This window comes from Trachinotus anak, unplaced genomic scaffold, assembly GCF_046630095.1.
Source record: "Trachinotus anak isolate AG129_WGS33_773 ecotype Australia unplaced genomic scaffold, CSIRO_AGI_Tana_v1 ptg000032l, whole genome shotgun sequence".
Lineage (NCBI taxonomy): Eukaryota > Metazoa > Chordata > Actinopteri > Carangiformes > Carangidae > Trachinotus > Trachinotus anak.
In genome coordinates, this window is record NW_027273883.1 from 1775121 (window position 1) to 1791656 (window position 16536).

The window sequence follows — 16536 nt, forward strand, 5'->3', positions numbered from 1 at the left end:
TGTATTGATTATAAAGCCAAGGACAGTGAAGCCATCGCGGCTCTGTCCTTTCACCTTTTCTTTTTCTGCTCCCGTCCTTGGTCCTTTTCATCCCTCCACACACTGACTCATCAGTGTTGATGGGAAGTGAAGTTTTCCACAGTAACTGCTCATGTTTTCTGACTTTCTGCATCTGCAGTTTCTTGTGTGATGAAAGCAGCTCAGGGACGAGAGGTTCCTGATGTTCCTCTGTTGACATCACCGCTTGTTAAAGAGTCAAAAACCGAGGATGATGATGTAGGATTTTACTTTTATTTGACTTTCAATTAGAAATTTTACAACCTGATTTATGTTCAGTCCAGTTGGACTCTTTGCTTTTTGAGGTGATGCTGGGCTTTAGATGAGACATGTGGTTATGTGAAGTGAGAATAATTCAGTTTCAGCTCTGTGATTGTTGCTGTTTAAATATGCAGCAGCCTTTCATGTTTCACTCTCCTCTCGTGCACCTCAAACATTTTAGACACAGAGTGAATCATTTATTTTCCCCAGAAGAGAACAAAGACATGAAGATCACACACAAACAAATTACTCTGACTGCTGTGTTTATTTAAAACTGAATTTTGTGATTATGTTGCTTTGTTGAAAGATGGTGTCACATCCTTCAGAGGCTGCATTTGGAGACCGATGGCGTCACAGCGGTGCAACGAGGCCTTCACATTTCAGAGGCTCCTTCAAATGTGGCCAAGAAATCCATCTGACACCATCTTTTTCATGGGCAATAAAGGATCCTTAATGGCCCAACCTCTCCCAAGATTCATTGCATGCCTGTAATGAAAGCAAACACCACCAACAGAGCCTGAGGACACTTTTAGATGTAAGTATTGTGTTTCAGTTCAGTTCAACAGCTAACGGTAAATTAAAACAGCTTGTTTCGATGTTTCTACTGGTTCTAATCAGCTGGTCTGGTCTCCTGAACCACTGACACTGAAGGATCCCAACCAGGAGAAGCTTATGGTGGTGGTGAAGACAACAGCTCCCACAATCCCACATCCACCCAACACTGTCTTTTGTTATTGTTTCTATTGAGAGACCCCCAGTGGCAGAGATTAAATGCTGTAATGTCTCTGTATCTGGAATCGGTGTTGACTCATGTTTAATAGAAATGGAAGCAAACATTTGAACGTTGACTGTATGTTTACACACTGTGGACTCAGACAACAGACTTTGTTTCATCATGTCTTTATTATTCACAGTCAGAAAAACGATCATTCCACAGACTGAAACAAGCTTCTGTAACATTACACAGAACAAGACGAATGTCCACAAGAAAAGGACATTTCATATCCAGAACTTGTGTTACTAAAACTTTCCATGCTTTTTAATGATGTAAAAAAACTGTAATTTCACAACAGCAATCCAAAGACATGCAAACACATCTCTTAACGAGACTCACAATGTGTGCTGAACAAAGAGTTTGTGTGACAAACAAACATCTAAATGATGCCGTCCTGCTCACGATTGTCTGGACGAGTTGGTCCCTGAATGTTTTAGGTTTTGGTTGTGTCTTTTCTCTGGAAAGGCATGAGGAGCTTGTGTGCGCAAAGCCTGAACTTCTGATCCCTCACGCTGTAAATGATGACATTCCAGCAACTGTTCGTGGCCAGAATCCAGAAGGCGAAGAAGGAGAAATTACACCATTTATTCCCCAAAACGTTTCCCACGACGAAGACGGCAATGGGGGTGAAGGACGCTGTAAACGCCACCGTTAAAGTCCCGATAGTCTTTGCCGCCTTAATATCGGAGAATGTAGGATTGGTGGTGTTTTGGCACTCGGACATGGCCAGATGTTTCCTGCGCTTCGAGTGCTGCCTAATGCTGGACAGGGAGATGAGGTTTATCACCACAGTGCTGCCGAGGAGGGTGAAGTCGAAAGCGGGGAACAGAAGGAGGATGTTCCAGGCCTGGGAGGGGAACTTGCCGATGGTCCCCAGTGCGTAGTTACACATGCGGCTGCAGGAGTTGTACTCCAGAGCGATCTCGCTGCTGAAAACCATCGGAGACACAGCCAAGAAGAAGCTCCCCACCCAGGAGAGGACGATGAGGATCGTGGTCCTTTTGCGAGTAATCACAGAGTCCTTGTGCAGCGGCCTCAGCACAGCGATGCTCCGCTCAATCGTCAACAGGAAAATCGTTGTTATGGAGACCAAGGTGCACCCAGCAAAGATGGGACCTATAACGTTGCACGGGTGGAAACTCACCAACTGGGAATTGTATGAAGTCCACTCCGGTGCAGAATCAGTCACCATGAGATAGACCTCGGCGTAGACGGACAACGGCACAACGAATATCCCCACTGCCAGATCGGCCACAGCAAGGGACGCCTTCAGGTATCCCTGTGGCGTGTGGAAGTGTTTGGTCCCCAGAACCACAGCCAGAGTCACCAAGTTCCCAAACAAGATGGCGAAGATCAACAGCACCATGAAGAGCACCATGAGGATTTTGTTGGCCAGCGTACAGCAGCACACGGTGCAGTGTGCCGGCTCAGTTCTGTCCAACATCGTTGGTGTACTGGCCTCAATCATTGGAAAAACTGTTGCTGCAACATTCACTTCATGACCTGAAATAAAAACAAAAACAGGACGTTGTAAGGTCAGAGGTACAAACTCTAAGCAGTAACATTATAGAGCAGCAAGTGAGAGGGCGTTCATTTGTGTCCAGGGTTTATGTCAGGTGACAGACGATACTTCCTCATCAGAGGTTTGATGGATGCGACAGTTTCTGGATGAAAATGAATCATCAGTACAAAATATAAACAAAACTCAAAGACACCAGCCGCAGATAGGAGTCAACTGCAACTCCCAAGGTGCATTACAATAAGAAACATCCAATCACAGAGCTTTAATTTCAGTTGCTCACACAGATATGGTCAGGTTGATGCTAAAGATTTCACAAGGAAATAGTTAACGAGTCAATTCCACTAAAAAGCAGCAATTAAATCATATTTCATCCCTGGATCAAAACATCTGAGCAACTGCAGCCTCCACCACTTCTTCCTGTCTGGTTTGTGCTGCAGACGTTAAATGATGCCCAGCAACACAGCTGAAACTGGGCCGGAGAGGGTCAGGAAGCCAAGTTAGATAAATCCAGAACTGAAGGCCATGGAGCGCCCTGGTAGCTGAAGGGTCGCAGTGCCTCCCTCATAACCACAACTATCCTGGTTCAATCCAAGTCTGGGCTCTTTGATGATCGTCGTACCCCTCCCTCTCCTCCTGCTTTTTGTCTCCTTCTTCACTGAATTTTTAAAAATAAAGGTGAAAATTCACTGTCTCAGCTCTGTTTTTCCTTTCTGTTCCTCCTTTCAGCCACATTCCCACATCGTCAAGTTCCTGCATTTCTATGAGGCCTGAGTCACCTGACTCCCACACCCACACACTGTCAGTGCATACATTACACATACATTACACCAGCACCTTTACCCCAGTCAGATACCAGATCAGCATCAGTAGATGGTTTCCATCCAAATGCATCACAACCTTTCACAGAATTTAGAGAAAACAGAGACGTTTCCATTCACTGCTGTTATTTGACCATTAGACGCAGAGGGTGCAACAAAATGACATCATTAAAAACAGCCCCACTGTGAGATGTGACATGTATGTGAGGAAGGGGACAGTTTCCTTACTGCTCCACACAGATCTGATGTTTTTGTCTTTTCACTGGACGTTAAAGTCAAGTTTCATGCAATTTATTCACTGCGTCTGTTTCTATTTCACTTTGTCGTAGACTTTTTAAGAACCTACCTTCTGTTGCTTTTTAGTCTCCCACCTCCTTCCTCTGGCCCTGCACCTGCCACACCCCCTTCACCTGTTTCTGTTTGGACCTTATGTCATCATTTCACCATTAAAACCAATCAACTTTTTGTCTTTGCCTGGTTGCATTTCGGTTTGTTTATGTGCTGACAAAAAAAATACCATAGTTAAATTGTCCAAGAGGATGCTGCTCTAGAAAACTCGGCTGGATGGATGGATGGATGGATGGATGGATGGATGGATGGATGGACACTACTCACTCCAGCTGGAGGAGAGGTGATGTCATAATCTGGCCGGAGAACAGCAGCTGTAGTAGTAAACAAAACCCAGCTGGCGCTTGAGGCGTCTTTAATCCGCAGAGACACAAACCTACCAAGTCCAGAGTCCTGTACGCGCTGCTGCAGCCACACTCACCTTTTACACCAACTACAGACGAGTCAGCGCAATGAAGTCTGGTTAACAGTAACCATGAAGGTGTCTTATAAGGGTTAAATATAGTGTGAATGAAAAGTCACATTTACACCCTGAGCCAGTTTCCTCATTTCCATGGCGCGGTCACAGCCCGGGTAACTGACTGTTAAATCCATCCGCTGAGTTTCATTTATAACTGTTAATTTAAATTGTAAACAGGGAATTAAAACAATTCTGTTTTTGTTTGTCCATGTTCAGAAATATGACCAAGCCGCAGCTATAGGCCGCCCTGTCATTACTTGTTTTGTTCTCCAGTTTCCTGAAGCCTTGTTTTCACTGTACATCCATCTACAGCGCGCAGTGATGCAGAAACCTCCTGCATGTCCGGCCAATAATCCTCGGGATGCAGAGAGAAACCCACGGATCAGCGCTGTCCAGTAAGACTCTGTGCGTCCTACAGGACATTACTTTAAAAGATAAAATCTCTGCAGCTTGAGGCTGCTGCCACAGTCTCTCTGTTTTACAGCTTGCGCTCATAGTTTTGGCTGTTAAACTTGTGGAAAACGCACAGACCTTATGGATTTTGCGCACATCCAGGGGCCCCGTTTAAAACTAGTTTCCCTTTATTATTATAAGGTTAATTCACCCAATGACTCAAATATTCATGGTTAGATGATATTAAAATATTGCAGTCAACTCTACTTACTTCAGCTTTAAATTCCCCTTGAGATGCAGGAGCCAGCGGTCCATGAAGCAACATTTCCCCGCTGGATATCCACGCAGCAGGCTCCCACTGCAGCTTAAAACATCCCCAAGTCCTCAAGATGAGGAGAAAGAAAGAAAAGAGGGGAAAGGGTCCATAACCAGGGGCGTAAAACCGACTGTCCGATGTGCAGCTGCTGGTACATGAGGGGAGGGAGGAGGATGATCCGCTGGAGCCGGGCGCTGAGTCTGGTCCGCTCCGCTCCGGAGAGACGGTTAAAGTGTCTCCTGCGCTGGTTTCTCCATTGGCTGAGGAAGTGGATGACAGTGGAGCCACACACACACACACACACACACACACACACACACACTACACCCCCCCCCACCCCCTCACACACACACACACACACACACACACACACACACACACTGGAGAAGCCTGCTGCATACCAGGACGGGAGCGCCTGAGGAAGAGGATGGTGGGTTATATGTCCTGTGCAGTGGTTTTCATGGCTACAGCAGAATTCCTCATCATTTTACAGGATCCCTCTTATTATATAAACCTAATTTAGATTTTTTTCTCTTTTTTCCCTGCTGAGTCACTGCTGCAGCACTAAATTAGGTCCCACCAACCACTTCCACGTTTACAGTTTGACATGAGAAGCTCAGACTCATTTTTTTTCAGTTGCCATGTTGGATTATAGTCAGATTGGGCAACACTCCCCAGAACCGCAGGGACCCTAAAAGCTCCACACTCACTATGTGTCAGCTGGTTTGTATCAGATACACCAGTAAAGCATAGTGTCAACTGGCAGGACTAAAAGCCTGCGAGGGTCCTGCTTTATATGTGGATCTGGGGCTCCTGTCGTCAGGAGGGAACCTGTGTCAAAATAATACTGTCCTCCTTTAAAAAAACGAGCCCACAGGTCGTCTGTCAGCAGGTCACTATGACCCACAGTTAGGTTCTGTTGCTAGGCGACATCTAGTGGTCGTAGTGATGATGACAGGAGCAAAGGGAAAAGTGCGGTGACGTAGTTTACAGAGCGACAGAGTCCACGTCAGGAGGAGGTTGGGGTGGATGGATGATATGACCCAGGAGAGCGGTGTTCGATTCCCATGTGACAGGAGCAGTTTATGTTGTTTCTATTGTTATTATTGTAACCATGACAACAAAGATCAACGATTAACCCAAATCACCATCTTTTCCGAAACCTAACCAAGCTATGACTGTTATCACTGTTATAACCATGGCGACGAAGGTAGGTACGCTGCTCTCAGTACAGTCTGCGTGTTTATTATTGTAACCATGACGACCACAGTAGAGGGCTTATTTCAGGAGACACTGCCACGGGTCATATCAGAGGGTCGAAGAAAACGACCTGTCTGGTTGATCAGGTTGGAGGAGTTGTTGGTAAAAACATGTCTCAGAAACTTTATTTTGTTGCTTACGTGCTGTATATTCCTGAGTTAATTATTAAGACACAGTCGGTCTGAGACGAGCTTGGAAAAAACATCCACATTGTGCAGAGAACAGGAGGAAAGAGGCTTAATAATGGTCCAGGAGCTGCTGGGCGATCCAGGCATACATAGACTGTTCACTACCAGACATGAATGAGAAAAATGGGGAGAGTGCAAATGAAATGTGACACCTTTGGTTCTCCAGGACAGACTCTCTGTCAGGTCCTGTGGCAGGTTTTCCAGGACCCTGTGAGGACAATGGCCCCAATCACCCATAATTCACGCTTCAGACTAAAAGGGTTTTGATGTTTGTTTTTACAACAAAAGTGTTTCAAGAGCCTGAACTCGACAGTTCTTCCTTGACCTCGAAAACAGCAGCTGACAAAGCTCAAGGTCCCTGTTCAGGAGATGGTGCGACTCAGGCGACGTTTACATCATCACGGATCAATAGTGCACATGTTTCTGTCTCTTCCTCGGTTTTATCTGAAGTGTTGATCTCCATCAGAAGATATATTTGTGGTTTTAAGAACCAAAAACCATCTCAGTGTAGTTTTACATCTCCTCTCTCAGGTTCTCTCTGGAGCTCTAGTAACAACAGGTCAGTCAGCCAATCAGAAGAGAGGATCTGACTCTTCTAACTTCCTCAAAACACCTTCTGATCTCCCAGCTTCCAGGAAGCCTCAGGGCCCCGGTGACTCCAGCAGGCTGAGCGTAGTAAACACTGCCTGCCTGCCTGCTGTAACAGTATCAGTCATCTGCAGGTTTGGCTCCAGTCCTGAACTGACAGCAGCCGACCCAACAAAACAAAAGCATAATCCGGTGCTTCTCTGTGTGTGGTGGGTAATCCTTAATCCAGAGGTCACTGCAGGCGGCTTCGGTCCGGTGCTTCAGATCACAGCGTGGGGAGTCTGTCCCTGGAGCTTAAATCAGCCGGGCAGCTCCATGAAACCTTCATCTTAATGTCTGTTCTCACAGTTCTCCATGTTGTTTCTGTTCAACATGCAGGTTAAAAACATCTGTCCTGATTTCATAAAGCTGTGAACTGGAGAAATTAACCACTGAACAAGATGATGGTGTCACGAGGACTCAACCTGCTTGTCCAATAAAATCCCCCTGAAGCAGCTGTCTGCACTTTATGGAGAGATAATAACACATTATGAATCTGCTTCCATCACTTTGTAGAACTATTATTTATTTTGTTAGACAGCATTTATTTCCAAAATCTTCCCTCATCTTCATTTCAGCCACTCAGCGCGTTTCATTCTCAAAACCTAGATGATAGAAAACAAACGGAGTTTCTAGGAAACAGCGAAGGATGAGAAGTTCTCAAAGTGCTGAGGAAGAAATGTCAATCTGAACATCTGCAATTACATGAGAACAAACTCCATCAGCTGATGAAGATGATGTTTTCTGGCTGAGCGCTCCAGAACAGCCACTAAATGGACCTGGTGTTCAGACTGTTTATTTAAAAGTAAAAACATTAGAAATTGTGAGTTTTTATTGCGTATCCATTGACAAATGAACTTCTTCTCTGTCTGGTAACAGGTTAAAGTCAAGAGACAAGACTCTGGTGCATCGTTTTACTCACACGTCCCCAAACTCAGTCTGACATAAAGTTTCTGTTATCTCTGGGAATCCTGAGATGAAAATAAATTCCTTGGTGTCTGAATAAATCACAGTCAAACAGCTTGGTTCTGCATCCAGCTCTGCTTCATACGTTTTAGCAGCAGCACAAAATAACCTTGACTTTTTTGAAGCTACACTCAAACCTAACATTTCCTCACTCCCCAGCCTCAGCAGCCGGGTTATTATCTGTGGGACAGCTGTCGGGTTTGCGTCCTGGTGGAGTCACAAATTCAAGGAAAACAATACAAGTTCAATCAAAGCAGCTGAAATGCAGCGATCAGACACAAATTGTTTTTATTGTTTTCATTCTCCTGTCACTGCTTCTGTTTGTCTCTGAAATTTGAAACTGAAGCAGTCTCTGATGATCTCTTCCTCACAAAAATCTCCAGAGATTTCCATGGAATAAAATCCCCCCCTCCCTCCACATGGACTCATCAAACACCGGGCGAGAGATGCTGCTGCTGCTCTGTCGGGTTATTACACATTTAATTTAAAAGTCAAGTAGGCACATGGAAATAACAACAGCCTTATTAATACCAGTGCTGGGCTGAAATGTCACTTTGAATTTCATTAGTGCAGCTTCTAAATGAAGAGGCTGTTGGGATTTAATGGAGAGCTTCAGTGTTTCTGGAGGTTTTAATTTGAAGTAAGTTGTATAAACCTCAGACTTTACTTTCTTGCATGAAAAGACTAATTTGCCATCAGTAGCTTCAGTTCAAATATTGACTCATGCTGAGTATCTGACACATTAATATGCAGTATTTATATTTTACTGCAAACAAACTAGGGTTAGAAACGCCTGTTGAATACAGATATAATTATGCATCTTTGCTCGCAGTGAAATAGAAATTCATCTCTTCATGTTTAAATAAGAAAAACTCTCCAGCATGTTAGTCACATACAAATAGTAACGTCCCTGATATTTCACACAGACATTCATGGTTTCCAGAGAATGAATCCTGTGACTTCTCCTCCTCTGACACCATGAGGCTCTTATTTAGATTTTTAGTAAAATCTCACACAAACTACTGGATGTATTATGATGAAATTTCGTTTTAGAAATTCTTGTTTCCTCGCAGGATGAATTTTAACGACTTTGCACTCCTCTGACTTTTCTTTCATCATCATCATCAGGTCAAAGTTTTTTATTTATTTTAACATAATAAACTGAGCTGGTGAACATGGTTAACTTAACATAGAAACAACAATTTAAAAATAATTACAAAAATATACTTTCACTTTAAGAAGAATTACAGTTTTTTTTTGTTGTTCTTGTTTAATAATTTAATACGTGGTGTGAAAGGAAAAAATAAATTACACAGGTAGAAACTGATTAGTGCATGATGTAAACAGTATTTTAGCTGTAACATGATTTGACTTCGTTAATTATGTAATTAAATAAACAATGGAAGAAAAGTTGTGTGATTTCACTTATTTTCCCAAACTTATTTCCTCCATCTCGTCTCCATCCAGCATGTTTTTTTACCACTGCTACGATGCTGCAGCTCCAGTGCAGCAACACAAGCATTTCAAAACTGCTCCTTTCACTCAGGGGCAGTAACAAGGCACCTCGCCAGCCGGAGGAGATGACTTCCAGGCATCAAGGTGAGAAAAGCTGAGAAGAGCTCTGACCTCTGACCTGTTGGACATCAAGATTTCCCTCAGAGCATCAAGCAAGTGGGGATGGTTGCAGGGTAAAGAGGTCACAAATCCAGCAGCACTTGCAGTGTACAGATCAACTATATTCAGTCAAACAATAAAGCTGTTAGACTGTTTTCCTACGAGCACCTGACAGACAGAGCGGTAGGACTAGCCTACAGTTGTTCAACAGGTGAAGGGAAAGTGATGAAAATATTCAGAACATAGTGAACACTCCAGCAGATTTTAGCTTTTTCTGTGGTCATTTTTGTTGTTTTTACTGTGCCAGAGCTCCTGCTGCATCTCTGCTAATCCATCAGCACTTCACACAACCTCACGTCAAATAACCCAAACTATCACTTTAACGTCTTTGTATGAGGAGGCCGGAGTACGAAGAGGAAACGAGACACAGAAAGGTCCCAACCAAGCACCAGGTTCGAACCCAGAACCCTCTTCCTGTGAGGCAACAAGCTGACCACTCGTCCTTTTATTATTATATTATACATTCATATTGATTATAGCCACTTTAATTGGCTTCACCTGGGCTGTGTTAATGTGATTTGATCAAATCCAACAGTGCTGGAAACATAAGTATCAACAACTACAGCACAAAGTTTCTGATTCCAATGTCGCTAAATCCTAATTAGTAAACAAACCTGAAATGATCTTTTGTCAAGTGAAGCAGTGAGAACAGAACAAACAAAACAAACCAGAAATCTCTCAAGTGAATTAACACAAGCTGCTCTAACTGCTGCAGATGAATTTATACTGCTGTATCTGCACATCACTCGTTCTGAGAAACTGGTTGAGAAAATGGGTTTTCAGGCCCTTTAAATGTATTATTCATCCTCGGTCAGCATGATAACGGCACTGAGACGTTTTTTTTCCCCACTACAAAAAGCTCACACTGATGATGACTAATCACTGAGAATGTCTCATTTCTTATTTAAACAAAAACGCTGGACAACCTTCCACGCTGTTTTTAATGATGTTGGCTTCAGGGATCCCAGAGTTAAATCTGATCTCAGCTCCGCACTTCAGCAGGATCAAGATTAATTTATGTCCATTTATTCATGAAAGGCAAAGACAACTTTATTACAAACCATTTTTCTGTACGTTGGTAAATGCAGAGGGTTTGAGATATTAAATATTTCATCACATCTGACTTTTCAAAAGAGTGTTGATCTTAAAATCAATAGTAAGATCCAATATGAGACAGAAGAAGGTCACCAAAATAAGAGTTTATCTGACTTACTCGTTGCATAAAAGTCTGACAGCAGTGTTCTGGAGACGAGAGGAGAAAACTGCATCATAGCAGCCAATATTCTCACAGCCAGCAACATTTTGCAAGTGGAAAAGAAGTGTGATATAATGACCAGTTACCTGCTAAAGTGGCTGGTAGAGCTGACAAATTACCAGCGTCAGTGGACAGAGCGAGCTAATGGACAGGAGGGCAGACAGACAACAACCTGAGCAGAAACACGATAGACGTGTTACATAAACCCAAGCTAACCGGAGCTGGATGACTAAGAACACACTCTTTATTTATGGGAACAACACTCAACACACTCATCACACCTGGGCGATGCTCTGTATCATCCCCACAATGAAAATAAAAACTCAGATCTGTTCACATTGTTCACTTTCTCTCCAAACACAGTTCCTGCCCTGTAGAGAATAAACCACAGTCCCCACATGTGCTCACATACAAGAGTCTGATTTCAGGACGTTTCACATGTGAAGAGCTGATACTCTGTGGTTCAGTCTGTAGATTCAGCAACTGTCTCGACGTGCAGTGTGCAGTTGTCATCTTTTTTCTTTTAAAACGAAAAATCAAGTTTCTTTTCGATGCTCCTCTCTGTCTGTAGATGACACGATCACATCCCTTAGAAAAAACAGCACCGTGAACTTTATTGCGTCATATCAAGATATTGCATTATTTATTCCAGTCATTCAGTCTTCTTCCTTATCAAAAACCGGTGCCTGCATTACCCATGATGCAACTCAGTCGAAGATAGTTCCAACCAGTCCTCCAACCTGAACAACCACACAACCCTCTGATATGACCCACAGCAGTGTCTCCTGAAATATGGTGGCAGGCGTACCGGACCTCGGTTGTCATGGTTACAATGATAAACACATTGTACTTAGAGCTGTGTGCCCATTTCGTCGCCATGGTTACTATAATAACTGTCGTGTCTTGGTTAGGTTCAGGTAAAGATGATGATCTGGGTTAAAATAAGTTCTTCCCCAACATTAGACGATCTTTGTTGTCATGGTTACAATAATAACAGTGAACGGTCATGGATAATAGAAACAACATAAACTGCTCCTGTCACATGGGAATCGAACACCGCTCTCCTGTGTCATATTCATCCATCCACCCCAACCTCCTCCTGACGTGGACTCTGTCGCTCTATAAACTACGTCACCGCACTTTTCCCTTTGCTCCTGTCATCATCACTACGACCACTAGATGTCGCCTAGCAACAAACCTAACACTGGAATAGTGTGAAATATGGGACCTTTAAACATTGTTAATTGTTCTGACCTTTAAAGAAATAATCTACATTTTGGAGATGTGTTTGTTTGCTGATGAGAAGAAAAGATGCAGTTTATTCTGCGTACATCGAGCACGGAGACAGATCCAGGATGTTTTCAGTGGAGCTCAGGTCAAAGACTGGACCCAGACAGAAGATGCTAACATGCTACACCAAAAGTTAAATAAACACCTTTAAACAACATCAGTTTGGTAAGAAAAGTGTTTTTAAAATGTTCGAAAAACAGAAGCTTCTCAAGGATGAAAAATAATGAAAATGAGAAATACTGAATCTCCCAAACAACTTCCTGAACACCTCTGTGGAGATCATTGTACCTGTATTGATTCCACCATTTTTGTCTTTTTTTTACCTGTGAACAATCAGAACCTTTTTTTTACTGCTGTTCACTTTTTCCCTGTGCAGCCAATAAAAATCACATTTCCTCTCATCATCTCTGCTCTGAAGGAGCAGCGGGACCTGATCTTTACCCCGGACATGTTGCTCCAGGTGGGATTTGACTGAAATAGCCTCAACTCTGTGAAATTTACTCAGCCTTCATTCAGCATCTCTCAGCGTGGGATTCAACCCTGATTGTGCAAGAGAGGACGTCACACACGGTCAAATACGACCCCAGTAGAAGAGCGTAGCTGCTCTACCTGTCAGCAAAGGTGACACGAAGCCACCGTGGTCAACAGTTTCTGAGGTGAACTTAAAGTCCGTCTATCAAGTCGCTTGGACTCATTTTCAAGTCTCATTTTATTTTAAACAAGAAAACCAGACCAGGACTAAATATCTGTTCTGGATTTGAAGGTCAGGCTGATTTCTGTTTAGTTTTCTAACACTGGTAGATTAATAGTTTTTGATGAACTCTAAAGATGTTGGATTCAGGCGCAGATGTCATCAGGTAGTTTGTTTCCTGTTGGGAAGAACATTGAGATGCAGTGAAAAGCCAAGCGCTGCTGTGGGAGGAGAGCTCGCTCGGTCTCGATTTCTTTGAACTCAAACTGTGAAAAAGAAGAAGACAAGATCGTCGTAGTCTTTTTACGGCCTCCAGAGCAGAACTGACGCTCAGCCTCTGACTCACGGGAATCAATGGAAAACCTTGAATCTTTTCTCTATGTCATGTCGGCATTTTTTCCTCGGTGCAGCACAAGTCACCTCTCAGTCTGTGTCCAAACCAAGGTCAAGTTGTCCTTGTTGACGGAGCTCTAACAAGGTTCAAGCGTACAAAAAGTCAAGAGTTTTACCTGTGTCAGTTTAAATGACAGACCCTCAGCTCCCAGCTTTGCCTTATTGAGCCCAGGTTTGTTTCAGCCACAGGAGGATCCTGATCAGGGGGATGGGACTGTCGGTGGTCTGCTGTTTGATGGAGTTGTACAGACATTCATGTTCCTCTGAGGATGAATCCTGTTGACCTCTAACTTTTTGCCACCAGCAGGTCAAACGACCTAAACAGAGGAGATCTGCAACACCACTTATCAGCCACTTACTTACCACCCAACCACACCCACACCTGAAAATACACACATACATGACTGTTCACTTACCCTGGGTTAGCACCGGCCGGTGTAAACAGGAAGTAGATACTACAGTCTACTCTGCAGTTTATTAGTTGCACAAAACACCACGAACAAGGAACAGCAAAGACAGCTGAGGTGTGAAAATGCAGCTAACAAAGACAACAAGGGAAGTAACAATGCATATTTAATATGTTATTCATGTTGCTTTCATCACTGGTGGTTGAGGCTGATAAGAGCCAATCAGGGAGCAACTGTTGGTGTCTACATCATCATCTCTGAAGATATTTTCGTCCAGACTACAACACAACCCTGGACTTTTAAAACTAAAACGGGGCCAGTTCAACAGCTAATGGTAAGACTGTTAAAACCAAAGGTCTTAAAACCTCAAATTTTTGTGGAAAAAAAAAGTTAAGTGTTGCTAGGCAACAGAAGCTGTCTTTGCAACACATCAGTAAGGGCGGGCCGACCAGACCGTCTTATTTCAGTTCGGCCTCTATGGCGGCTATAAAGGGCCGCGTTTTCGTAGACCATGTCATCTGAAGGACGTGGCCCCTGAACTGGGGCTCAGCTGTTTCTATTTTAATCTGCTCTGTAGTTAAAGCAAACACTCACATGCAGTAGACAGAGTACACAGTACACTCACTGGGGAGGTGTGTAGTTTAGTGCTGACTGTCACATAGATGTCGCCAAGATGGCGACCGTTGAGGATGAGAAGTGTCCATTGTTTTACACTTAATTTTTCCCCGTTTTGACTGCACCATCATGCCTGTTGCCGTATCTGACACTTGACTCAATTGGCAAATTAGTCAAAGTCAAAGTAAGCTTTATTGTCAGTTATGCTACACACACAGGACATGCAGCACAATTGAAATTAAGACACAACATCAGTTTATATTTAAATTCCTTGTAGCTCGGTCTGAAACCACAGCACATTTAATTGTGCTGGGAGTCACTGACTCCTCCTCAGAGAGAATCTCCTCATTAACCTGTGTATATGGAAACTTGGCTGCATATATTTGACCTTTCAAGCTGTTTGTGCATCTGTTTATATCTAATTTGTTATAACCAGGTCTAAAATGGCCAAACATGCCAGGAGCTACTGTATGTGTGAATATACAGTATAGAGGCGAAGCACATGTGTGAATCTGAAAGTGATTCAGCCTCAGGCAGTAGTGGCCCCATCATGGAAACCCACTAGATGCAGGAATTAATTTACAGTCCAGCATTTCAGCACCACTGCTACACCAGATGAATGTGTCAAACCATGCAGCGCGTTCATTATTGATCCCAAAGCCGTGTCAGTCACCGTGATAGAAAGAGACAATTGCAGCAAGCAGGTTTGTTACAGTACATCTCCATAAACACGTCTCTGAAACTGAGCTTGACAGTTCAATCTGCATCTCAACTTTCTGAAAAGTTTGTGAATCATTGTCTGTTTCTATCAGTTACCTGTATGTAAATGTAATATAGAGGACAAGACTAATTAATCAAGTATTTCATGACGTTTAAGTGCTGTTCTCCCACGCTTTTATTTTTTGGTGTGTCTCTGAAGTGTATGGAGTCTCAGAAGTGCCATAAAAAAAGAATAAATCTGTCAAAGAATAAGAAAATAAATGTGGAAAAATAAACAGGAATAAATAAAAGACTAAATAAGTTAATAATAAATGTTGAAATATAAAGAGAAATAAATAGAATAACTTAAAAAAAATGTATTGCCTATTACTTTTGCTTTTCCCCTACAACTTTATTTCTTTATATATATTTCTCTTCATATTCCCACATTTTTTATTTACTTATTCATTCATTTATTTATTCCTGTTTATATGTCCACATTTATTTTATTTTATTTATTTATTATATGCTACTGTTATGACTCTTTTATTTATTCCTCTTTATATTTCCACATTTACTTTATTTTCTTTTTTTTTTGTGTGGCACCGTTATGACTCCATAGAAAGTGAATGCTTCGTCTGCAGCAGGAGAACAGGTTCCACAAAATCTGTTTCCATCAGTCTTAACAGCATTTCCTTTTTTCCAATATGTCAACTTTTCCACCTCAGCCAATATTTCTGCTTGATTTGTTCGTTTATGTATTTATTTATTGTGGCAGTTGAAAATGGATAAAAACAGGAAGATGGAAACAAACCATGAAACTGTTTTGCAACATTACAAAATATCTGTGATAAAATCTTCAGGTTCACTTGATAAGCTGCTTTCAGCTGTATCCCACGTCTTTCCTCAGGAAGTCTTTCTCTGGTTGTCCACCGACTCCAGGTCAATGACCTCTGACCTCTTCCTAGTCGATGCTGTGACAGGCTTTGGTCTGATGTTGTCTCTTCACCACAGCTGTTGCAAATTCCCAATGTCCAGAGTGAACCTCAACACTCATCACAGAATATGTCTGGTGTTAATTAAAAGCAGAGGATTACTGAGCCTTTCTTCCCCTTGATTGATGATGACTTTACTATCAATAATCTACAGGCATCAGAAACTTGTAGGAGGCAAAACAAGGGCGTCACAGTGGTGCAGTGGTCAGCACTGTTGGCTCTGGAACATCTGAGGCTTTTCTCTGAGGGGTTTGCATGTTGACCTGTTTTCTTTTCCCCACAGTCTGAAGATGCAGGTTGGGTGACTGACTGTGACTGTGAGTGTTAATGGTCGTCTGTCTCTTTGTGTCAGTCCTGTGACTGACTGCTGATCCAGTGTCAGCTGAGATCAGCACCGGCTCCTCTTGACCCCTGTGTTGGATGCAGCCCAAGCTGAAAATGACACCTCCACTGCAGCTTCATTCTGCAGATGCAATAACAATGATGCAACATTGTGGACAATCCTGCAAAACCCCAGAAAACATTT

The 16536-nt window shown here is 42.8% G+C and overlaps 1 protein-coding gene across 1 annotated transcript; it reads right to left on the reverse strand.

Annotated features, from left to right (window-relative positions):
* Nucleotides 1-1202: 1202 nt before the first annotated feature.
* LOC139613187 (olfactory receptor 4D9) lies at nucleotides 1203-5152 on the reverse strand. Its single transcript, XM_071469605.1, has 2 exons — nucleotides 4906-5152; nucleotides 1203-2596 (listed from the first exon to the last, which is right to left on the reverse strand). The coding sequence occupies exon 2, from the start codon at nucleotides 2559-2561 to the stop codon at nucleotides 1527-1529; it is 1035 nt and encodes a 344-aa protein (XP_071325706.1). The 5' UTR covers nucleotides 2562-2596; nucleotides 4906-5152; the 3' UTR covers nucleotides 1203-1526.
* Nucleotides 5153-16536: the final 11384 nt, after the last annotated feature.

Bases quoted from the DNA above. Each gene is read 5' to 3' on its own strand.
- LOC139613187 (XM_071469605.1), bottom strand. From the start codon at position 2,561: ATGATTGAGGCCAGTACACCAACGATGTTGGACAGAACTGAGCCGGCA.